This window comes from Thalassophryne amazonica, chromosome 11 (assembly GCF_902500255.1).
Source record: "Thalassophryne amazonica chromosome 11, fThaAma1.1, whole genome shotgun sequence".
NCBI lineage: Eukaryota > Metazoa > Chordata > Actinopteri > Batrachoidiformes > Batrachoididae > Thalassophryne > Thalassophryne amazonica.
In genome coordinates this window covers 19,601,426-19,627,492 of record NC_047113.1, presented here as the reverse complement: position 1 = coordinate 19,627,492, position 26,067 = coordinate 19,601,426, and the positions used below count along the sequence as shown (strand labels likewise).

The following is a 26,067-nucleotide window of genomic DNA, read 5'->3' as shown; positions in this document are numbered from 1 at the left end:
TATATTTAACACGAAAGCCGACAGGGAGCCACTGTAAGGTGCAGAGCACAGGGGTGATGTGCTCATGCTTCTTTGTTTTAGTTAAAAGGCGGGCTGGAGCATTCTGTACACTCTGCAGGTGCTGTAGGGAACGCTGGTCCAGCCCAACGTAGAGAGCATTACAATAATCCAGACGTGATGTTATAAATGCATGGATAGCTCTTTCAAAATCAACTCGAGTAAAATAAGATTTAATCTTGGAAAGAGTCCTCAGCTGAAAAAAGCTGGCCCTGATGACAGAGCTGATGTGCTTATCAAATCTGAACAATGGGTCAACTATCACCCCTAGACTTTTTACAAAAGGGTGGTAAAAAGTGGACAGAGGACCAATAGCACTGTCTTGTAGAGGGTTACTTTGCCCGAACACTAAAATCTCAGTTTTATTTTTATTAAGATTCAGAAAATTAGCTCTCATCCAGACTGTCCTGTAGTATTTTTGCAGCAGCCTGGGTATCACAGGAAATTACAGGAAGGTAAATCTGAATGTCGACTGCAAAACAATGAAAGCAAACGTGCTTTTTAAAAACAGACCCAAGAGGGATCATGTACAAAGCAAAGAGAAGAGGTGCTGAAACTGAGCCCTGGGGCATGCCATATTTAAGAGGAGACACAGAGGACTTTGTTGTTGTCTTCTTGCTACAAGATGTTTTTGTTTTGTTTTTGGGAAGAGGAGCTTCCCAAAAACATCTTAAAATGAAGCTGATCTTAGCCCATAGATTTTCACTAGGACTGTTTGTCTACCATGCTGGATGGCAAATCCTCACCTGCGTTGACGATGGCATCAATCTCCAGCTTTGTAATGTCGCCACTGTAGAGGGAAATCTTCCCCAAGTGGAACGTCTGCTTTCCATCGCCGTCTGACACACACACACACAATAATCTATCACACTCCGATTCAGTTTTTATTGCCAGATAAGTTCAATTTCAAGTTTACATTCACATTTATTTGCCATTATTCCACCCATAAATATAAATACACACGGGAACAAAATTGTGTTCCCCAGGATCCTTGTAATGTGCAAAGACTAAATTCATACAACATGCTCAGTAGCATAATTAAAACAAAAACATAAAAGCAGCAGTTAAAAAAGACTCAGGTAAAATTAAAAGTAAAAAAATAAAAACAAGAGCTAAGAAAAAAGTTAGCATATAATTGTTTAAAAATGTTGCCCAACAAGGCAACGTGGACATTCCATCCCCCCCTATGGGCTCACCACCCGCAGGAGCACCCGCTGGGGTTGGGTGCGCTGTCTCATGGGTGACAGTGAAAGTTGAGGGCCTTAAAGGACCAGACCTGGGCAGCAGTTGCCAGCTCTGGGTGCATGGAACGTCACCTCGCTGTGGGGAAAGGAGGAGGAGCTTCTGCGGGAAGTGGCATGCTACCATTTAGATGTGATCACTATCTGGTGGTGAGTTGGATCAGAGGGTGCGGGAGGATTTTGGATAGACCTGGTAAGCTCAAAAAAGATAGTGTGGGTGAACTGGGAACATCTGGAGGAGCCCACTGTCTGACAGATCTTTAACTCACACCTCCGACGGAGCTTTTCTAGCATCCCTGTGGAGGTTCGCGCATTGAACTAGAATGGGCAATGTTCAAAGCCTCCTTTGCTGAAGCTGCAGCAGGGAGCTGTGGCCTGAAGGCATTACGTGACTCAAGGGGCCACAACCCTCAAACATCATGATGGATACCGGTGGTCAGGGAAGCCATCCAACTGAAGAAAGACTCTTTCTGGGATATGTTATCTCGTTGGACTTGGGCAGCAGTTGCAATGTACCGACAGGCCCAAAAGGCAGCAGCCTCTGCTATGAGGGAGGCAAAGCAGTGGGTGTGGGAGGAATTCGGAGCATCCATGGAGAAGGACTTTTGGTCAGCACCAAGAAGGTGCTTCTGAAGGACTGTGAGGCACCTCAGGAGGGGAAAACAGGAAACCATCCAAGGTGTATATTGTTGACAATTGACAAGATAATCCGGCAGTGGAAGGAACACTTTGAGAAACTCCAGCATCAGACTGGAGTGCGCTCTATAGTAGGGTCAGAGCTGGAAGCTGATGGAGGACTATCAGCAATTTCCCTGGTGGACGTCACTGAGGTAGTCAAACAACTTCGCAGTAGCAAAGCCCCAGGGGTTGATGAGATCCATCCAGAAATGCCAAAGGCTCTGGGTGAGGAAGGACTGTCTTGGGTGAGACGTCTCTTCAACACTGTGTAGAGGGCTGGGACATTACCAAAGGAGTGGCAAACTGGGGTGGTGGTCCCCAAATTTAAAAAAGGGGACCAGAGAGTGCATTACAAGAGCATCACACGACTCAGGCTCCCCGGTAAAGTCTACCCCAGGGTGCTGGAAAGGAGGGTTCGGCCAAACCCTCATCTTTAATTTAAGATGTGGAGGTGCTCTCAGTTTGACCTCTGGGGTCAGCTAGAGGTCACTGACCTCCAGGATATAAAATTTCTATCCACAAAATTAGAAAGGGGTATGTCTTAGAATCTAAACGTGATAGAAAAATAAACTAAATGTGTATTTCCATATTTCTGGACATGGGAAACTATAATACTGGTATCACTCTTAGAGGTCAACATCATGGAAAACAGTCAAGGTTGCTTGAAAAGATCCCACATTATGGTAAATCTAAATACAAAATTTACAGAGCCTTTGGATTTTAGCAAACAATTCCAAGTACACATCTACATGACAAATGTAGGTCTACAAATATGGACATGACAAAAATATAGGCCTACTTGAACTTGAACTCATCCAAAACACCAAACTTGAACTCATCAGAAACTCCCAATGAAGTGTAAATAGTACAGAGTTGAACAGGTTACATAATGACCATTCAAAAATCATTATAGTACAGTGGAATTTGTTGTAAAGGCCTTAACCTAGGGGTTAGAACAATATAGGCCTAAAACTTGTGTCATGAGAACACTGTTTTAGTCACTGCGGTCACCAGAACACGTGCACAAACTTTGGGTCCCCTTTCCAGACTATTTGCTTGATACACATCAAAAACAATGTCAATCTGGTCTGTGCCTGCCAACTGTGATACTATGTATGGAACAAAAACACTGTCAGCATAGGCCTTTAAGGTTTTAGCAGTACCTGGTTTCAACATATATGCAGCTGCTGCACCATCAATTAATACAGCTTCTACGCAACCAACAGTGGTTTCTGACAAGCCAGAATCCATTTAAGTAAGACGGGGAACAAGATCTGAGTTTGTTCACTTTCTAAATCTGCCTCCTTCAGGTAACGATGGTGGTGCTGGCTGGTTCTCATGGCTGGAAAACTGATCAAGGTCACCCTCCCTTGTTTGACATGCTACAGACAAGAAAACAGGCTACAATCACTCTTCAGTGCAGCAAGTTGTACCTTTCTAGTATCCAGTACCAGCAGATCTTGCCTCATCTCCAGAAATGGGTTTCCCATGGCATCAGTGACTCATGTCAGAAAATGAACATCCTTAATAGAGGCATTTTGCAGATTTAGCAGCTAATCTTGATGCTTTATTATTTCAATATCACTCCGTTTTCTAAGGTTTCAATTTTCTGATGTGAGCCATGCTCATTTAGGACCACCAATCATCCACAGATACAATGCTGCAGGGCTTTCAGTCTGTCCCACTGCTCCTCCAGAACCTTTAACTGCACAATTATTTTGCTCATGGCAGTGGTCAATTGCAATGACAGAAAAGCAGTTGCTGCTCTTTGGAATGACACACTGTTCAGCCACAGCCTCCAAATGTATCGCTGAATGAGTCTCAGACAGTTGGATCATGTCATTTACATGGACTGTGAGCCACCTGGCATTGTGTGTGTGGTCAAAAGCAAACATCCAAGACACACGTAGTGTCATTATTTGCATATACAACTCAAAGTCAGCCTACCTCAATGACCTCACAAATAGCAGCGCATCAATCTCCAGGGTCAGTGTTTGGAGTCAGTAGTCAAAGTGGACACTTGCTTCAGCTTGTTGGTGACACCATATTGACCTCTGTGGTATTGTATTTATCAGAGATTAGTTCCTCATGCCCAGAAATGTGGAAATCCATATTTGGTTTACATCTGTATCACACTTACATCCTAAGATGCACCCGTTTCTAAAAATTTCACGTAGAGAAATTTCAGATCCCGGAGGTCAATGACGTCTAGCTGACCCCAGAGGTCAAACTGAGACTCCTTCCACATCTTAAATTAAAGATTATGTCATCAATAACAAACCCTGAAAGTTTCATGCTTCTTTGATGCATTGCACAACTGTCATGCAGACAATACCACACCAGTTTTTTTCTTTTCCTTTTGGCTGCTACCATTCTTCCATCAGCACTGATAGAAAAAACAAAAACTGGTTTATTCAAACTGCCTCCAACCTGATATTCCACTGTCTGTATAACTGACTATTATTCCATCACGTTTAAAAGGTTGCATGTTTATGAAGTCGACAGTACCCTGAAAAGTAACCGCAGCTTACATATACATAAACAGTGTGTCAATCCTTTCTCCATTTGGTGGACAGTATTGCAGCGGCAGTTAACTTTTCAAACATACAGTCAGGACTGTAAGTATGCATGGTCAGAGTTGTGCTTAAAGCTACGCACATTACAGTCAACACACATTTCTGTTCATATACAACACTGATAGATGAGAGGCTGGGTGATGACAGTAATTGTTATATTTCAGACAGGTATGCAAACCTTCAGACCCCTAACTTGTGATTACAATGTAACTAATCTTTGATGTCAATGCATCAAAAGATTCAATATCTTTGCTAACATGTATGCAAGGTCCTGATGTTCTTTAATTGCAAAATTTGCAACATCACTCTTTGTGTTAAATTTTACAAATACCCTTATATATCTGACAACTTCCCAGACGTGACCAAGACAGATGTGTGCCTGACCTTTAGTGGGACTCCACATAGGGATGTCATCCAATGGCACAAAGGACGAAGTCCTGTAGTACTCACGCCTGTCCTTCACAGACAGAGACAGCAAGAATTCTAAACAAACAAACAAAACACAATGGAGAACAGCAGTTAATACATGTTGAACAGCTTTGCAGATAACACCTGCTGGACAAACTACATAATGACACCATTTACAATATGCAAAGTGTTTTTTATACACCGTTTATTTGGTAAAATAAAAGTTTGCTTAAAATGGCTGGGCATCAAGAGGACTCTGGTCAGGGAGTTTTGGTGGGCAAGCACCCAGAAGCTGAAGGGTTTCAGCCATGCTAATGTTCCCCAGAACCATTTTCTGCAGTGAATTTGTAAAATACCTGTTTGTTGGGAAAATGATCATTTCTCTACAATGATTACAGACCCTGCAGCAAGTCTGTAAACAACCGTTTCTACAGCACGGTTTTGCTTTGAACCTTGAACCAAAGAAGCAGTGCTTCAATCTGCTGCTTCGTTGGTTCATTGTTTCACTCTTCTTCAGAAGCAGCAACTCCGCTTCTTAACCCCTCTGAAAGCCATTAAAATACGACAATCAGGAGTCACTTTTGTGCAGATTAAAGTGACTAACGGTACTCCTGTAGTGTTGCAAGAAAGAAACGAGAATCGTCCTCTGTAAATGGAATATCATGTGACTTTTACAAAGAGTTCCACCATATATTATTAGACCCCTTTCTCTCTATGTTGGATCATTCATTTACCACATGCTTCCTTCCTCGAACTTTAAGGGAAGCTGATATCACACTGATCCATAAAAAAGGTAAAAACCTTGAACATTGCTCCAGTTACTGACCCATTGCTCTTTTAAATCAAGATCTTAAATTATTACCTAAAATTTTGGCGCTTAGAAAAAGTTTTACCTTATATTGTTAAAGAAGATCAGACAGGTTTTATCAAGGGGAGAAGTTCAAGCCACAATATTCGAAGGCTTTTAAACAACTATTTGTCAGGCAAGAGATGAGGACAGTTTGGTCATCTCTTTAGACGTGGAGAAGGCCTTCAACTGCGTCAAATGGCCTTATCTGCTTCGCATCTTGCAAACATCTGAATTGGGGACACATTCATTGGATGGATTAAATTATTATACAGTAACCCTATGGCCTCTGTAATTACTAATGGCTACAGATCAGAGGCCTCACTTCATCGTTCAACTCGACAGGGCTGCCCATTGAGTCTGGCTCTTTTTGCTGTAGCAGTGGAGCCCGTATCCGAGACTATAAGACAAGATCCAAACATAACAGGGTTCTGTCATGGCGGACAGTGGCATAACGCTGATGACTTATTATTATATATAACTGAGCCCAAATCCACAATTCCTCGACTGATCGAGCAAATTCAAAGATTTGGAATGTTCTCCGGCTATAAAATAAGCTTTTCTAAATTCCTTGCTATGCCAATGGGCAGCCTTCGAGAAAGAACTAACACATTAACTTCTTTTCCATTCCAATGGTCATTATCTGGTTTTGTTTACCTTGGTATTCACATCACTCCCATGTTTCATCAAATGTTCAAGGTCAACTTTACACCTCTTTTGGACAATATCAGAAAAGACTTAAATAGGTGGAACGTTCTTCCTTTGTCTTTGCTGGGTAGAGTGGCCATGATCAAAATGAATGTGCTCCCCAGATTACTGTATCCTTTACAAATGATTCCGTTATTGATTTCAAACAAAAATATCAAATTATTCAACGGTTGGCTAAGTGAATTTATTTGGCACAAAAGAAAACCACGACTGAAATTCTCAAAACTATTATCCCCCATCTCTGAAGGTGGTCTCTATGTACCGGATTTTAAGATGTATGAGCTGGCATCTAATTTGAGGTTTATAGTTGAATGGGTTAGGGAGAACCCCACATCTGTGTGGCTTAATCTTGAAAAATCACAGACTCAATGTTCCCTTCTTGGTCTTTTGTCCTGTAAAAATGTAAACTCTTCAAGAAATTTGTGCAATAATAACCCCATTATTGTCAATACAGTGAAATCATGGTTTATGGCCAGGCGACTGGAGGGGAAATCTCTTAACTTCTTTGCTCTCGCCAATACAAGGGAATCCAGACTTTTTACCAGGTATGATAGACTCAAGTTTTATTGCTTGGCCAAACAAGGGAATTAAAAAGATGTGTGATTTATTTTTCTGGACCTACATTATGTTCATTTAAACAAATTCAAGATAAATATAACCTCCCAAATAGAGATTTTTTTTTTTTTAGACACCTGCAAGTTAGAGACTTTATTCATAAGAAAACAACTTTGATGTCTGATGCCAGTCCCTCACCATTAGAAAAATTAATCCTAAACTGTCCTACAAAGAAAATAATTATTTATTTCTATCGTACATTGATTAAACGCAACTCATCAACTTTATTAGAGATTAAACAAAAATGGGAATCAGAGATGGGTATAGTCCTTGATGAAGAAAAATTGAGTTCCATCTGTTGTCAGACAAAATATATTTCGGTTTGCAATCATGCTAGACTGCTCCAATTTAAAATAATTCATAAATTGCAAATATCTCCACACAAAAGACATCTGATGAATCCTCAAACCTCACCTTTATGTTTGAAATGTAAATCTGCCACTGGGACGTATGCTCATTGTGTTTGGTTTTGTCCTAAAATCCAATTGTACTGGAAGGACATTTTGGTGGACCTAAGACATATTTTTGGAATATCTTTACCCTTGGACCCTGTTTCTTTGTTACAGGGATACAGAGCAACAACCCTCGGCTCACCCTCTCGTAACAGATTATTTAACATCCTAACATTTGTTGCACGTAAAAATATCTTTCTTACATGGATCAGCGATAAGCCTCCATCCAAAGCCACATGGCACAAACTCATCATTGATCTTTCCTCTGGAATACTTGACTTGTCACATTCACCACACTAAAAGCAGCTTTATGGAAACCGTACCTTCGCTTCACTGACCAACCTGTATCTTCATTACTGAACAGTGCAATTGTTGATTGCTGATTTTGAACATTCTTACAATGTTTTTCTGTATTCTTTTTTTTTGTTTATTCATATATATGTATATGTTTATTTATATATATATATATGCATGTATCTTGAAACCTGGCTGTAATCTAATGGAATGGATCAAGGTTTTGCTGAGCTGTGTTTGTTTGTTAAGAAAATGTTAAAAAGCAAATAAACATATTTGGATAAATACAATGATCTCCAATGCTTTAAAATGGCCAAAAAAAAAACCAAAAAAAAAAAAAAAACAGAGACGCGTGGAAGCAAATGGAAAACAACCATCAAAATGGATAGAAGAATAACCAGAATGGCAGAGGCTCACCCACTGATCAACTCAAGGATGATCAAAGACAGTCTGGAGTTACCTGTAAGTGCTGTGACACTTAGAAGACGCCACTGTGAAGCTAATTTATTTGCAAGAATCCCCCGCAAAGTCCCTCTGTTAAATAAAAGACATGCAGAAGAGGTTACAATTTGCCAAAGAACACAACAACTGGCCTAAAGAGAAATGAAGGAATATTTTGTGGACTGATGAGAGTAAAATTGTTCTTTTTGGGTCCAAGAGCTGCAGACAGTTTGTGAGACGACCCCCAAACTCTGAATTCAAGCCACAGTTCACAGTGAAGACAGTGAAGCATGGTTGTGCAAGCATCATATATGGGCATGTTTCTCCTACTATGGGGTTGAGCCTATATATCGCATATCAGGTATCATGGATCAGTTTGGATATGTCAAAATACTTGAAGACGTCATGTTGCCTTATGCTGAAGAGGACATGCCCTTGAAATGGATGTTTCAACAAGACAATGACTCCAAGCACACTAGCAAAAATCTTGGTTCCAAACCATCGCAGATGTGAGGAAATCATGAAAAACTGGTTATACAATTAAATACTAGTTTAGTGATTCACAGGATTGCTAAAAAAGCAGTTTGAACATAATAGTTTTGAGTTTGTAGCGTCAACAGCAGATGCTACTATTATTGTCAACACCCCCTTTTCTACTTTTTTTTTTTTTTTTTTACTAATAGCCCAATTTCATAGCCTTAAGAGTGTGCATATCATGAATGCTTGGTCTTGTTGGATTTGTGAGAATCTACTGGTACCTTGTTTCCCATGTAACAATAAGAAATATACTCAAAATCTAGTCACATAGCACTACTATTATTCTGAACACTACTGTATACAATAAACTGCAATTGATCAAAATGTTTTTTAACCCAAAATGAGACGTCCTACACTGATGTACAGCAGCCCGAGATTGTATGGCTGTAGACCTGTGGACTCCAGCAGCCAACTGAGCTCATCTCAGAGGTATGGCATGGCATTCATGCCATTAACGTCTGAAAGGAAATGCTTTTGACAAAAACTACAGATTTTGTTTATTTCTATTTATGTCCAGAGATCGAGGATCCACCACATAGAGCTTATTTATGTCCAGAGATCAAGGATCCCGTGACCAATTTCATATTTATTTACTTTAAGACTCAATCAAATATTGTTGACATAGAAAACCTGCAAAGTCTACTTTTAGTATACAGAAAATTCACAGGAGGTATCGATAGATAAAATCTTACCAATACCCATCCCTAAGCAAGATCATGTTATAGGTCTTTGGGGCAGGTTTGTGGGTTGACTGACTGTTCTCACCATCCTTCGCTTCATCTTATTTGAGATTTTTCTTTGCATGCCACTTCAGGCCTTAACTAGTACTGTGCCTGCGGTCTTCCATTTCCTCACTATGTTCCTCTCAGTGGAAACTGACAGCTGAAATCTCTGAGATAGCTTTTTTGTATCCTTCCAGTAAACCATGATGTTGAACAACCTTGGTTTTCAGGTCGTTTGAGAGTTGTTTACAGGCTCTCATGTTGCCACTCATTAAAAGAGATGCAAAGAGGGGAAACATTTGTAAATGGCCACCTTATATACCCTGTCTCATGATTAGATTCACCTGTGTAACGAGGGCAAGGGTCAAGGAGCTAACAATTTTGTGTTCCAATAATTAGTGCTACAATGACAAGGGCCTCAAATTTATGCACCTGCCTAATTTTGTTTAAATAATTATTGCACACTTTCTGTAAGTACTAGAAACTTCATTTCACTTCTCAAATATCAGTGTGTTCGTCTGCTATATGATATATTTAACTGAAATTTCTGATCCAGAGAACCAATGATTTATAAAGGAAAATCATGAAAATTATCAGGGGTGCCCAAACATTTGCATACAACTGTAATCTGTGCCATCAGAGTTTGAATTTGAATTTTTAAGGTTGATTTTTTTTAGCATCAAAATCAGAGTTTAAAGTTGAATTTCTAAGGTTTAATTTGTTTAGCATCAAAATATTCAGCCACAAAAACTTCAACCTAAAAAAAAAAAAAAATTCAACCTAAAAAAAAAAAAAAAAAAAAAAAAAAAAAAAAAATCAACCACAAAAAATAGAAGAGAGAAGCAATCGATCCCTGTCTCAATCATCCAACATTTAGGAAAGTAAATCTAAAACAAATTCAACTTAGAAATTCAACCTCAAACTGTGATTTTGATGCTAAAAACATTCAGCCTTAAAATTTCAAATTCAAACTCTGATGGCACAGATTTACTTCCATAGTTTTCTATGTCAACAACATTTTATTGAGTCTTAAAGTAAATAAATATGAAATTGGTCACTGGATCCTTGATCTCTGGACTTAAATAAAACCTACATGGTGGATCCTTGATCATGGACATAAATAGAAATAAGCAAAATCTGCAGTTTTTGTCAAAGGTATTTCCTTACAGACAATGGCATGAATGTCACTCCATACCTCTGAGTTGAGCTCCGCCGGCTGCACGTCAGCTTTAATGTAATTCATAAAGAACTCAGGACATCTCAACTTTGGGAGGAAAAAAATGTTTTGGTCGATTGTAGTTTATTGTTTGTATTATGTTTGGAAAGAGGTGTCATTTGATTTAAAACGGCGATTCATTTTTAAGTTATTAATTCCGACCGAACTCCAACGTGGCTCGGCAGAGAGCAGCACAGCATTTGGAGCTGTGCGAATGGAACGGAGAACGATTCTCGTTTCTTGCATACAACAAGACTTTAATCCGCACAAAAGTGACTCATGATTGACATCTTCAAAATGGTTTTGAGAGAGGTTAAGAAGTGGACTTGCCGCTGCTAAAAAGCATCGAAGCAGTGAACCAACAAAGCAGCGGGTCAGAACACTGCTTCGATACTCGATACCCATCCCTATCAGTGACCACTAATTATTGCTGCATGTGCATGGATAGACTTACAATCATGAATACTGTTGTGAAAGTGTAGTGACACGGACCCACAACAGGGGGCGCAAATGAACGGACAATAGGAGAAGTTAAATTTGAACACTTTACTGTTGTGTTGCCACAACTACACACAGCAGATTATAGAACGAATACAAAGTCAATCAATAAAGGTGTCGTGTGGGCAGGCTCGACGATAGGAGACGTCCGTCTGGAGAAGAACCGGAACCACACGATTCCTCCGCCACCGAACCAGGAGGATACTGGAGCCGCCAGGTCCCGAGTTCCCCAGGTGGTCACCGTCTCCGCGTGTCGGATCTGGTACTGCTGGCGAAGAGCAAAAACAGTCAGGTGTGGGTGTGTGTACACCCCGTAACAAGGATGATGGTTATTCCACCTCCACCTCTAATCACACGCTCGTGCAGCTCCTGTCTAATTACTTATCTGGCAGAATGCTGAGCGAAGCAGTCGCAGCATACGCCGGTCCTTTGGGAAGACAGCTGCAACAATGTATCAACAGAAAACAACGTTTAGGAATTCTCAGGCTGAGAGAGTTACCTCCTTGGAAGAACGATATCTCAGCGACGTGGTGGAGGTGTCGTCCTGCTTTTATTTGGGGTGAGGCGCAGATGATTGGTGACAGCTGTCATAGCCGATGAGTGACAGCTGTCAACCCGGCTGCTCTTGGGAGGTGGCAGCGCCCTCTCGTGCCTGAAGCCCGCACTTCAGACAGGGCGCCCTCTGGTGGTGGGCCAGCAGTACCTCCTCTTCTGGTGGCCCACACAACAGAATACTTTGTTGCTGTGTTACTAACCGAGACGTTAAATAACGTGCAACACTAACTTACTGAAGAAAGAAGCACAGAGCAACTCACAACGTCCAGTCCCACGGCTACCTGATCCCTGATTCGCTGTCAATGTTCCTGGCATCCAAATCACCAGTTTTGTCCATTTCTATTATATCTTTCCACAGATTTTGACTCATTTTGTTTGGCTTCAGTTTGGCGGCATTACAAAACACATTCTGTTTTTTTGTTTGTTTTATTTCTCCTTTACGGAAATTTGCAACCATTTATGGTAGTACTGTATAAGCATATGATTGTCGAAAAAAAAAAAATTTACAACAGATGCACTAGGGAAGCAACAATGAGGCAGCACCCAAAACAGGAATGGTTTTACAGATGAAGGCAACTGACATTTTTTCCCACCTCATCTTTTCTGACTGATTTTTCACTACTTTTTCCTTTCACTACTACACATTTGACTAGGGTTAGTGTCACTACTGGTGGCATGGCACAGTACCTAGACCTTACAGATGTTGCAAATCAAATCAATTTTATTTATATAGCGCCAAATCACAACAAACAGTTGCCCCAAGGCGCTTTATATTGTAAGGCAAAAGCCATACAATAATTACAGAAAAACCCCAACGGTCAAAACGACCCCCTGTGAGCAAGCACTTGGCGACAATGGGAAGGAAAAACTCCCTTTTAACAGGAAGAAACCTCCAGCAGAACCAGGCTCAGGGAGGGGCAGTCTTCTGCTGGGACTGGTTGGGGCTGAGGGGAGAGAATCAGGAAAAGGACATGCTGTGGAAGACAGCAGAGATCAATCACTAATGATTAAATGCAGAGTGGTGCACACAGAGCAAAAAGAGAAAGAAACACTCAGTGCATCATGGGAACCCCCCACCAGTCTAAGTCTATAGCAGCATAACTAAGGGATGGTTCAGCATCACCTGATCCAGCCCTAACTATAAGCTTTAGCAAAAAGGAAAGTTTTAAGCCTAATCTTAAAAGTAGAGAGGGTGTCTGTCTCCCTGATCCGAATTGGGAGCTGGTTCCACAGGAGAGGAGCCGGAAAGCTGAGGGCTCTGCCTCCCATTCTACTCTTAAAAACCCTAGGAACTACAAGTAAGCCTGCAGTCTGAGAGCGAAGCGCTCTATTGGGGTGATATGGTACTACGAGGTCCCTAAGATAAGATGGGACCTGATTATTCAAAACCTTATAAGTAAGAAGAAGAATTTTAAATTCTATTCTAGAATTAACAGGAAGCCAATGAAGAGAGGCCAATATGGGTGAAATATGCTCTCTCCATCTAGTCCCTGTCAGTACTCTAGCTGCAGCATTTTGAATTAACTGAAGGCTTTTCAGGGAACTTTTAGGACAACCTGATAATAATGAATTACAATAGTCCAGCCTAGAGGAAATAAATGCATGAATTAGTTTTTCAGCATCACTCTGAGACAAGACCTTTCTAATTTTAGAGATATTGCGCAAATGCAAAAAAGCAGTCTTACATATTTGCTTAATATGCGCATTGAAGGACATATCCTGATCAAAAATGACTCCAAGATTTCTCACAGTACTACTAGAGGTCAGGGTAATGCCATCCAGAGTAAGGATCTGGTTAGACACCATGTTTCTAAGATTTGTGGGGGCCAAGTACAATAACTTCAGTTTTATCTGAATTTAAAAGCAGGAAATTAGAGGTTATCCATGTCTTCATGTCTGTAAGACATTCCTGCAGTTTAACTAATTGGTGTGTGTCCTCTGGCTTCATGGATAGATAAAGCTGGGTGTCATCTGCGTAACATTGAAAATTTAAGCAATGCTTTCTAATAATACTGCCTAAGGGAAGCATGTATAAAGTGAATAAAATTGGTCCTAGCACAGAACCTTGTGGAACTCCATAATTAACCTTAGTCTGTGAAGAAGATTCCCCATTTACATGAACAAATTGTAATCTATTAGATAAATATGATTCAAACCACCGCAGCGCAGTGCCTTTAATACCTATGGCATGCTCTAATCTCTGTAATAAAATTTTATGGTATCAAAAGCAGCACTGAGGTCTAACAGGACAAGCACAGAGATGAGTCCACTGTCTGAGGCCATAAGAAGATCATTTGTAACCTTCACTAATGCCGTTTCTGTACTATGATGAATTCTAAAACCTGACTGAAACTCTTCAAATAGACCATTCCTCTGCAGATGATCAGTTAGCTGTTTTACAACTGCACAGGTTGCACAGGTCATCCAACTCCTCCAGGATAGCACACCAATATGTGCCATTGCCAGAAGGTTTGCTGTGTCTCACAGCAGTCTCAAGAGCGTGGAGGAGACTCCAGGAGACAGGCAGTTACTTTAGGAGAGCTGGACAGGGCCGAAGAAGGTCCTTAACCCATCAGCAGGGCTGGTATCTGCTCCTTTGTGCAAAGTGGAACAGGATGAGCACTGACCAGAGCCCAACAGCAGGACCTCCAGCAGTTCTATAGTGTGAATGTCTCTGACAAAACAGCCAAACACAGACTTCATGAAGGTGGCCTGAGAGCCCGATGTCCAGTATTGGGCCCTGTGCTCACTGGTCAGCACCGTGGAGCTCAATGGGCATTTTCTCAAAGAACACAAGAATTGGCAGGTCCACCACAGGTGCCCTGTGCTTTCCACAGATGAGAGCAGGTTCAACCTGAGCACATATGGTAAATGTGAAGGGTCTGGAGATGTCATGGAGAATGTTATGTTGCCTGCAACATCATTCAGCTGGACCGGTTATGTGGTGGGTCATTGATGGTCCGGGGAGGCATATCCCTGGAAAGAAGCACAGACCTCTAGAGGCTAGAAAAAGGAACCCTGACTGCTATTAGGTATCGGGATGAAATCCTTGGACCCACTGTCAGACCCTACGCTACTGCAGTGGGTCCTGGGTTCTTCCTGTACATGACAATGCCTGAACTAATGTGGCAAGAGTGAGCAGGCAGTTCCTGGAGTATGAAGAGACTGATACCACTGACTGGCCCCTAAGCTCATCTGACTTAAATCCAACACATTATGTTTTGGCACATTATGTTTTGGTCCCAGGTTGCATCTCAGACTCTCCAGGAACTAAGCAACGCCCTGGTCCAGATCTGGATGGAGATCCTGCAGGACACCATCTGCCGTCTCATTAGGAGCATGCCCCACCATTGTCAGCATAAACACAAGCATGTGGGGGCCATACAAACTACAGAGTACTATTGTGAGTAGTTGCCAAAACATTTTTTGCAAAATGGACAAGCCTGTCACATCATTTTTTCCCCCAATGATTTACGGGATGTCTTTGACTTCAGCCCTCTCTAAGTTGCCAATTTTCATTTTTATACAACCCCTGGCAATAATTATGGAATCACCGGCCTCGGAGGATGTTCATTCAGTTGTTTAATTTTGTAGAAAAAAAGCAGATCACAGACATGACACAAAACTATAGACCAAGCAGAGGGAAAAAAATATGGACTCACTCAATTCTGAGGAATCAATTATGGAATCACCCTGTAAATTTTCATCCCCAAAACTAACACCTGCATCAAATCAGATCTGCTCCTTAGTCTGCATCTAAAAAGGAGTGATCACACCTTGGAGAGCTGTTGCACCAAGTGGACTGACATGAATCATGGCTCCAACACGAGAGATGTCAATTGAAACAAAGGAGAGGATTATCAAACTCTTAAAAGAGGGTAAATCATCACGCAATGTTGCAAAAGATGTTGGTTGTTCACAGTCAGCTGTGTCTAAACTGTGGACCAAATACAAACAACATGGGAAGGTTGTTAAAGGCAAACATACTGGTAGACCAAGGAAGACATCAAAGCGTCAAGACAGAAAACTTAAAGCAATATGTCTCAAAAATCGAAAATACACAACAAAACAAATGAGGAACGAATGGGAGGAAACTGGAGTCAACGTCTGTGACCGAACTGTAAGAATCCGCCTAAAGGAAATGAGATTTACATACAGAAAAGCTAAACGAAAGCCATCATTAACACCTAAACAGAAAAAAACAAGGTTACAATGGGCTAAGGAAAAGCAATCGTGGACTGTGGATGACTGGATGAAAGTCATATTCAGTGATGAATATCGAATCTGCATTGGGCAAGGTGATGATGCTGGAACTTTTGTTTGGTGCCGTTCCAATGAGATTTCTAAAGATGACTGCCTGAAGATAACATGTAAATTTCCACAGTCATTGATGATATGGGGCTGCATGTCAGGTAAAGGCACTGGGGAGATGGCTGTTATTACATCATCAATAAATGCACAAGTTTACGTTGATATTTTGGACACTTTTCTTATCCCATCAATTGAAAGGATGTTTAGGGATGATGAAATCATTTTTCAAGATGATAATGCATCTTGCCATAGAGCAATTTAGACTGGTTTGTGAACAATATTTGAGGGAAATGGTGATATTGTGTATGTGGAAAAAGTTTTAGATCTTTGAGTTCATCTCATACAAAATGGGAGCAAAACCAAAAGTATTGCGTTTATATTTTTGTTGAGTGTGTGTGTGTGTGTATATATATATATATACAACCAATCAGTGTTAGGGCCCGGTCCCACTGGGGAGAGGATTAATTGCGCATGAATTGAGTACACAAATTATGGGCATTCGTGATGATCACAGCAGTTTTACGGGTGTATTATGAATGCATCGTGCACGTGTTGCGCGTGCACAGCACCTGCATTGCGGTCATAAAAGAAGTGCACTCGGGCCGTCGGCATCACTATTCACACCAACAATACAGCCTCTGGAGCAATAGCTGGACTCGGACAAGTTGATTGGAGTAAACAAGCAGTGAACAGGGCAAATGGTGACGTCAGTGGATCACATCAGAGTGCATCTCGCCTGAACGATTATAACAAGAAGGTAAATCTGTTATAAATATAGGAATAAATACTGTAACAGCTGCAGACAAGAAGGAAAAAACACACAACTGTTTTATCAATCCTAGACAATGTAAACAAGTCAAATAATTACCTTTTTAGATAGCTCAAAATGCTTTTTGCAGCTTGTTAGCCGTTAGAACGGCCCAGCTGCAGCTTCCTCTGTGATTCAGAAGGTGATAAGAGTCGTTTTCAACAGCCAATTTGCACAATAAAATGATTAATCCGCCATGAAATAATTGTTTTATATACACAGCATCCAGCGCAGAGAGCTTGGCAGCCGGTAGAACAAAGAACAGCGTCCAGCTGTGAACACAGCGCATCTGATTTGCATCCGCCACAAATCAGATGCAAAGCAGACGTATTAGACGCTTTATTCGTGGCCAATCTGTATGCAGTCACTACAACTTATTTTAGTTCGTGATGTGGACATGATGGGCACGCAAAATATGCGTTTTGTACACTGTCCCAGTCCAGTGCCAAGCCACAAATCCCTGTCAGTTGTGGATATCAGCAGATGATGGCGAATATACAGCGCATGGATTGAGTATGTTTGTGTATGTATTGAGTATGTATTGAGTATATAAAGCAGATGTCATCTGCAGCCAAAATCTTGTGCAGCTCAAAAATCCTGGCAATAAAAAAAAACGTGCCTCTGCAGATAATTATGGACGTGTGCGGATCTCGGCTGACTCTTACAAGCATGTTTCACAGATATTGCAGATGTTAAGTGAATATGAACCAATTTTGAGTGCAATCCATACGCAAATCCTCTTAAATGTTTTGTAACAAACGTGCGTTTGTTACAAAACTTCAGAATTAGTGCATCATGTAAAATTAAAAGATGTGTTATATTTTAACTTTGTACAAATGACAGAATTGTCATTAATGGAGTTATTGTACCTGGATTAATTTGATTTATAAAATCATAAGTCAAAACTGCTTTATTTTCCAAGACGTCTGCCTCACGGGGGGGGGACTATTGTTTTCTGTTAAGGAATAATGACTTTTTTTGTTTGTTTGTTTCTTGTGGCAATCGGGTAGTCAGGCTCCTTTTGCTGTGGCAGAGTTGAGCTTAATGCCTCTCAGCTGCTTCACTGCTGCAACATATGTAATATACAGGAGCTTCCAGCAGTGGGCAGAGTGCACAAAGACAGAAGTGGCGAGTCATTGTTTGGGTTTGTGATCGTGGTGTTAAAACTCAAAATTGGGTTGTTAGTATCTAAGAGTGTACCGGAGACAATACTGAAGCTTATTGGTTAGCTGTTGCTTCCGTTTAGCTTTATAAAAGATAACTTTTGAGTTAGCTGATTAGCTGTTATCGAAGCTAACTTTTTGGTTAGCTGTGCCCACCACTGTATATATATATATACGAGGTCTCTTAGATAATAAACCGACCCTTTTATTTTTTTTTTTAACTATATGGATTTGAATGACATGCGATTACACCAATCATGCTTGAACCCTCGTGCGCATGCGTGAGTTTTTTCACGCGTGTCGGTGACGTCATTTCCCTGTGGGCAGGCCTTGAGTGAGATGTGGTCCCGCCCTCTCGGCTGAATTCCTTTGTTTCACACGCTGCTCGAGACGGCGCGCGTTGCTTTATCAACATTTTTTCTGGACCTGTGAGGAATATCCGAGTGGACACTATTCGAGAAATTAAGCTGGTTTTCTGTGAAAAGTTTAACGGCTGATGAGAGATTATGGGGTGTTTCTGTCGGTGTAAGGACTTCCCACGGAGCGGGACATCCTGCAGCGCTTCCAGGCGCTGTCGTCGGCCTGTTTCGAGCTGAAAACATCCTAATTTAAGGCTTAATTCACCCAGGACATCGTGAGAGAACAGAGAAGATTCAGAAGAGGCCGGCATGAGGAATTTATGCGGACATTCCACTGTTTAAGGACATTTTTTTAATGAAAGACGTACGCGCAAATTCGCCGAGTCGTTTCCGTGACGACTCGGCAAATCTGTGTGCGCCGCGACAGGAAAAACACCTCCGTGTTGAAAACCATTTGTAGAATTCAGGCGGCTTTTAATGGCTTTCAACAAGTGAGTAACTGAGAAATTGTTTAACAGCTTGGGCATGTTCCAACTTGCCCGTTAAGATTTCCAACGGAGGTGTTTTTCCTGCCGCGACCCCCCGCGGTCGGGTCCAGCCCGATATGCGACTCTGCCCGCACGTTCTTTCATTACAAAATGACCGTTAACAATGGAATGTCCGAATAAACTCCTCATGCCGACTTCTTCTGAAAGTTCTCTGTTCTCTGACGACTTACTGCGTCAACAGAGCCTGAAATGTGGAAGTTTTCAACTTGAAACGGTGAGACGCTGCCGCCTCGAAGCGCAGATCGCCGTCAGGCGCCGTGAACCGTCCTTAAAGCGACACTACCAGACCAAAATCTCTCATCAGACGTTAAAAATTTTTACCGAAAACCAGCTGAATTTATTGAATGGTGTCCACTCAGTTGTGCCTTACAGTTTTGAAAAAAATTTTATCAAACAAAGCAACAGTCTCTGAGCCATTCCTAAACAATGAAAAAAATCGACGAGCGGGTGGACGACTCCTCACTCAAAGACTGCCCACAGGCGAATGACGTAACCGACAGGCGTGAAAAAACTCTCGCATGCCCACGAGGGTTCAAGCATGTCTGATGTAATCACACGTGATTCAAATCCATATGGTTTTTGAAAAAAATAATAAGGTCGGATACTTTTCTAATAGACCTCGTATATATATATATATATATATATATATATATATATATATATATATATATATATAAATAAATTGCAACACGTTTGTTTTTGCTCTCATTTTTCATGAGCTAAACTAAAGATCTAAAACATTTTCAATGTACACAAAAGACCATTTCTCTCAACTATAGTTCACAAATCTGTCTAAATCTTACTGAGCACTCCTTTGCTGAGGTAATCCATCGCACAGACAGGTGTGGCATATCAAGATTCTGATCAGGCAGAATGATTATTGTACAGGTGTGCCTTAGGCTGGCCACAATAAAAGACCACTCTAAAATGTTCAGTTTTATAACACAGTACAATGACACAGATGTCGCAGATTTTGAGGGAGCATGCAATTGGCATGCTGGCTGCAGGAATGTTCACCAGAGATGATGCCTGTGAATTGAATGTTCATTTCTCTACCTTCAGCCATGTCCAAAGGCATTTCAGGGAATTTGGCAGTACATCCAACCGGCCTAACAATTGCAGAACACATGTAACCACACCAGCACAGGACCTCCACATCCAGCTTGTTCACTTCCAAGACCACCTGAGACCAGCCATCCAGACAGCTGCTGTAACATTCGGTTTGAAGAGCCAAAGAATTTCTGCACAGACTGTCAGAAAACATGTCACGGAAGCTGATCTGCATGCCATCACTTCATGTTTCAGCACGATAATGCACGGCTCATGTTGCAGTCTGTACACAATTCCTGGAAGCTGAAAACATCCCAATTCTTGCATGGCCAGCATACTTATCGGACAAAATACATAAGCAGACCATATTGCAAATGTAAGCTCTTCCCGATTTTCCGTGATTGATGGCATACACACACACGCGCACACGCACTCACACAGAGACCACTTAGCCATAATAATTTCCATATATATATGTAAACTGTTTGTATCTTTTGGCCAGAAGAAGAAAAGTAATCTTGACCAGCAAGTTTTAAATGAGACAAATAATATCAATAAGAAAATATGTCTAACTTTATCTTTATACAATTTTAAAGCTAATATAGATCTCGATTGTACCTATTTCAAGTAAAAAAAAATAAAAAAAAGTTTGCATGGTATGGCAGCAGAGGAACAAAATTTTTCATTTTTATTTTATTTCATTTTATATGTAAGTCGAAGATCAATTACTACATCTTTTCAATTCGAAAATTCATGAAAGAATACACTGTTTGAAGTAATCAGTTTGTATTCACTGTGAACAACAGAATGATGCACTGAGCTACACAACAAACAGTACATACTGCAAAAGCTGAACTGAACAAAACTGCATTTAGAAAACTGCATCTCGTAGCTGCAGTCTAGAAAACAGAAGGTTCATTTTACAGATTTTTTTTTATATCTTATATAAATTTAATAATTTATTTATTTTTTTGGAATGTGTTGCAATTTTAGAATAGATGTATGTAAAAATGAAATGAGGTTGACCATACAAAACATGGCATATCTTGTATTCATACTGTATTTAATGCAGTTGAAGTCAGCGTAAATGAAAGAATCCTTGCAGTCATCTTTATTTACATTTTCCATATCTTTCCATCTTTTTTTTCTTTTTGGTCTTGTATAGTAATCAATCACAAAGCCTGTAATTAATTACACTGGACTTCTTCATTAATTAGACTGGACTTCTTCATGGCCTGACAGCCATGATTACAATAATTCTATTTTTTTTTTTTTTTTAGTAGTCTTAAGGAAAATAAACTATGAAGAACATATCAGGCTTTGCTTAACGTATGCTTTACATTAACTGTATTTGTGCGTGAAGAAGGATAAGCCAAACACTGTCTCCTTTATGTTCCCTTTGGGTCACACTCAGACTTTATCACATACACAGCCTATTTACATATGCAATTTTATATTGTCGGCTGTAAAGATAATTCTACATTGATGGCTTCAACATGTCTGGAAATCCACATTCATATGAGTTTTGGCTCTCCTGTGTCTCAGCAAGGTGGAAGTAAAGTGGTAATGAGGTCAAAATGTGCACCACCTTAGAAAGACTTCTGGGTGTCATCTCCCAGAAATATATACATAGTGAAATATTCAACAGAACACTCCTTATTAGCATAAGATATGGCCTTTTATTCCACTCACATGTAATCAGTGAACATACCCTGATTGTTTTGTGTCATATATCAAGCTTAGTGTTCATATCAGACATAGCGGGCAAATATCCGATAAAGTGACATGCATTTGCAGATAAAACATGTAATATAGAATGCAAGGTGACCTCCTCAACAGAACTGACAGTGGTGACAAAGTCTTTGTTGTTAAGTGATTTGGGGACCTGCTTTCAATCACAATCCACTTAAGTGAAGAGATGCAACACTGAAATATAATAGTTCCAGCAGGTGCAGGCCATAAAAAGTCAGAAAATATATGAGCTACATTTGAAATAATATTTACTTAGAGGTACTCCAATGTAGACTTTAGATATTAATATACACTACCACTTAAAAGTTTGCACATATTTTCCCCTTCATTTGAATGGAGAAGTGTGTGCAAATCAGTGATTGGTACTGTATCAGCAAACAAATCTTTTCTATGTAAAGATTTAATGGCTTCATAGCACCGTATCGTACCATATGAAGCAACAATCCCTCTGTGCCCTGAGCCTCTCTTTTCCCTGTTTACATTCTCAGTCTGGTCATGCATGCATGTTTAGTACATGAAAATTATGCATGGGCACATTATTTCAAGTAACTCCTGGCCTGTAAAACTGCTGCCCCTACCCACTTTATAAAGAGAAAAGAAGGACTAACTATTTATCACATAGCTGTTGACTTTTTTCCCAAGGTGGTGTTCAACAGCATTGTCGAGAAAACTAGAATCAACATACTGTACCTATGCCTTTTCCCACACAGGGAGCGGTTGGAGCTGCTGCGGGGAGGAGGAGGAGTGGCCAAGGAGGGAACCTTTGTTTATATCCTGAAATCTGGCGCTAGTTGTGATATCTAGTGCAGAAAAAGAATCATTCATAACACCTTTAAATTTAAATGTATTCACTCTGATTGCAAAAGAGAAAATACTAAAGAATTTCATCAATTAAAAGAATGTATATTGGAGTTTGTAAAACAAAAACAAATAAACAAACAAATTAAATGAAAAATACATTACTGACTGATTCCAAACCAGTGTGACATATCTAAAGATAAGCTCATTACAGTTTTGATATCTCTAAAGTTACTAAAATTACATTCAACCAAAATGTAAATGCAACACTTTTGGTTTTGCTCATACACATACCTGGAGTAGTGTTTTGTTTTATTTTGCACATACATACATCACCGACACACCACAGAGAGATTTCCATCAGGTTTAGATGCCTACAGCAACTATCTCAACCACTGACAACATATTACAGCAAGAGTCCACGAAAGTATTTTAAAGGCCTGATGAAAGTGTAATGTTATATTTAATAAGATATGTTCATGAAAAAAGACACAAATGTGCAGTTTACTGCATTTTATTTTTTTCTTGTGTGAAAACACAGCTTAGATGTGGTTTGACCGAAACAAATTGTCATTAAACTTAATAAAACAGGGATGAAGTGGAGGTTTAAGAGTCACTAGGTGTTCACAGGAAACAGTTATTTCTATATTTATTTATGTTCATTGTTAGTTGGTTTAAATTTTCTGTTTTGTTTTATCAGATTCTTTTGTCCGTTTCTCTAAAACTGTATTGTGGCATTATTAGTTATTATTACTATTATTGTTGTTGTTTCTATTATTATTATTGATATATAAATACAAATAAATGAATAAAATATTACAATTTGTAATACATTTGACTCTTTTAGGACAACAAACGCTGAGCCATGAATTATTATACAGAAAACAAATGTGCTGACAGCTGCAACAGCTTAATGCTAACTTGAAAACGCCACAGAAATGCTAACGCGTTAGCATCGGTCCCGTTTTTAAGTTACAAAATACATCTATCAACTGTTTCAGAAGACCATAACAGGTCAGATTAACATAAAAAGGTAAATATTACTCACAGACATATGCTCTTTGGGGTTTTAGTGGGGAAAAATTAAGATGAAGTGAAATAAAACACTGAATCAAGAAAGCAGCAGATCGAAGGAGTGATTCGCAGACTGAAGCAGTAATTTGATCTGCAAAGCACTGCTTTCGATTGGTTCAAGGTTCAAAGCAAAGCTGCTGCAGAAACGGTTGATTTATATGGAAGAAACGAAACATTTGCGGTAAAACAAAGTTATTTAACAACTAAATGATGACTAAATTAGTTGATAACTATTTTAATAATCGATTAGTTGTTTCAGCACCTCTTTCTGTCAGATCTGTTTGGGATGTATGTGTGTGTGTGTGTGTGGGGGGGGGGGGGGGGGATCACCTGTGCGCCTGGATTAAACCATTGTACAACTGTGCAGGGGTGGAAGGGCCCTCAGAGATATTTCAATATTATTGTTAGAGCAGAATTATGTTTTGCAACATTTACACATTCATTCTAATTATATTTTTACAACATGAATTGTATGGACATTAATAACATGCAACACAAAAATTATTTAATGCCAGTTTTTTGTGGGGCCCCCCACGCTCTGGGCCCTGGGTACATAGTACCCTTTACCCCCCAGTCCGACGCCCCTATATATATATATATATATATATATATATATATATATATATATATATATATATATATATATATATATATATATATATATATATATATATATACGAGGGCTGTCCGTAAAATATAGGTCCTTTTTATTTTTTTCAAAAACTATATGGATTTCATTCATATGTTTTTACGTCAGACATGCTTGCACCCTCGTGCGCATGCGTGAGTTTTTCCATGCCTGTCGGTGACGTCATTCGCCTGTGAGCACTCCTTGTGGGAGGAGTCGTCCAGCCCCTCGTCGGAATTCCTTTGTCTGAGAAGTTGCTGAGAGACTGGCGCTTTGTTTGATCAAAATTTTTTCTAAACCTGTGAGACACATCGAAGTGGACATGGTTCAAAAAATTAAGCTGGTTTTCAGTGAAAATTTTAACAGCTGATGAGAGATTTTGAGGTGATTCTGTCGCTTTAAGGACTTTTCACGGTGCGAGACGTCGCTCAGCGCTCTCATGCAGCGTCATCAGCCTGTTTCAAGCTTAAAACCTCCACATTTCAGGCTCTATTGATCCAGGACGTCGTGAGAGAACAGAGAAGTTTCAGAAGAAGTCGGTTAAAATCCAGTTGGCTTTTGATGGCTTTCAGTGGAGTGAGTATATGAGAAATTGTTTATCAGCTGGAGATGTTCCAACTTGTCCTCAAGGCTTCCAACAGAGGTGTTTTTCCTGTGGCGGAGCGTCGCAGCGGCTGCGAGCCGACGCTGCAATCTGCCCGCACGTCTTTCATTAAAAAAATCTCCTTTAACAGTGGAATATCCGGATAAAATGCTGAAACCGACTTCTTCTGAAACTTCTCACAGGTTTAGAAAAAATTTTGATCAAACAAAGCGCCAGTCTCTCAGCAACTTCTCAAAGGAATTCCGACGAGGGGCTGGACGACTCCTCCCACAAGGAGTGCTCACAGGCGAATGACGTCACCGACAGGCATGGAAAAACTCACGCATGCGCACGAGGGTTCAAGCATGTCTGACGTAAAAACATATGAATGAAATCCATATAGTTTTTGAAAAAAATAAAAAGGACCTATACTTTACAGACAGACCTCATATATATATATATATATATATATATATATGACACCACACACAAAAGGATTATTAACCAAGCAAACGAGGTTAATAATTTGTTTATTATGTGGCTATTATATAACCCCAATTCCAATGAAGTTGGCACGTTGTGTAAAATGTCAATAAAAACAGAATACAATGATTTGCAAATCCTCTTCAACCTATATTCAATTGAATACACCACAAAGACAAGATATTTAATGTTTAAACTGATAGACTTTTTTGTTTTTGTGCAAATATTTGCTCTTTTTGAAATAAATGCCTGCAACACATTTCAAAAAACGTAGGACAGGACAACAAAAGACTTGGAAAGTTGATGAATGCACAAAGAACACCTAATTGGAAACAAGTGAGTGTCATGATTGGATATAAAAGGAGCATCCCCAAAAGGGTCAGCTGTTCACAAGCAAACTAGGGGCGAGGATCACCACTTTGTGAACACCTGTGTGACAAAATAGTCCAACAGTTTAAGAAAAATGTTTATCAACATTCAGTTGCAAGGAATTTAGAGATTCCATCATCTACAGTCCATCAGAAGATTCAGAGAATCTGGAGAACTTTCTAGACATAAGGGACAATGCCGAAAACCAACACTGAATGCCCGTGACCTTCAGTCCCTCAGGCGGTACTGCATTAAAAACTGACATCATTGTGGAAAGGATCTTACCACATGGGCTC

The 26,067-nt window shown here is 40.0% G+C and overlaps 1 protein-coding gene across 3 annotated transcripts in view; it reads right to left on the bottom strand.

Annotated features, from left to right (window-relative positions):
* The window catches only part of macrod1 (mono-ADP ribosylhydrolase 1), a 461,598-nt gene that overhangs the window by 433,336 nt on the left and 2,195 nt on the right, over window positions 1-26,067 (bottom strand). For 2 of the 3 annotated variants that reach the window (XM_034181802.1, XM_034181801.1), the window contains exons 2-3: window positions 4,937-5,035; window positions 804-896 (exon numbers count right to left, since the gene is read on the bottom strand). In XM_034181802.1, the coding sequence (XP_034037693.1) occupies window positions 804-896; window positions 4,937-5,035 (192 nt within the window). Of the gene's footprint in view, window positions 1-803; window positions 897-4,936; window positions 5,036-20,090; window positions 20,302-26,067 lie in introns of those variants that run through there. The other variant, XM_034181803.1, reaches the window with a different exon arrangement.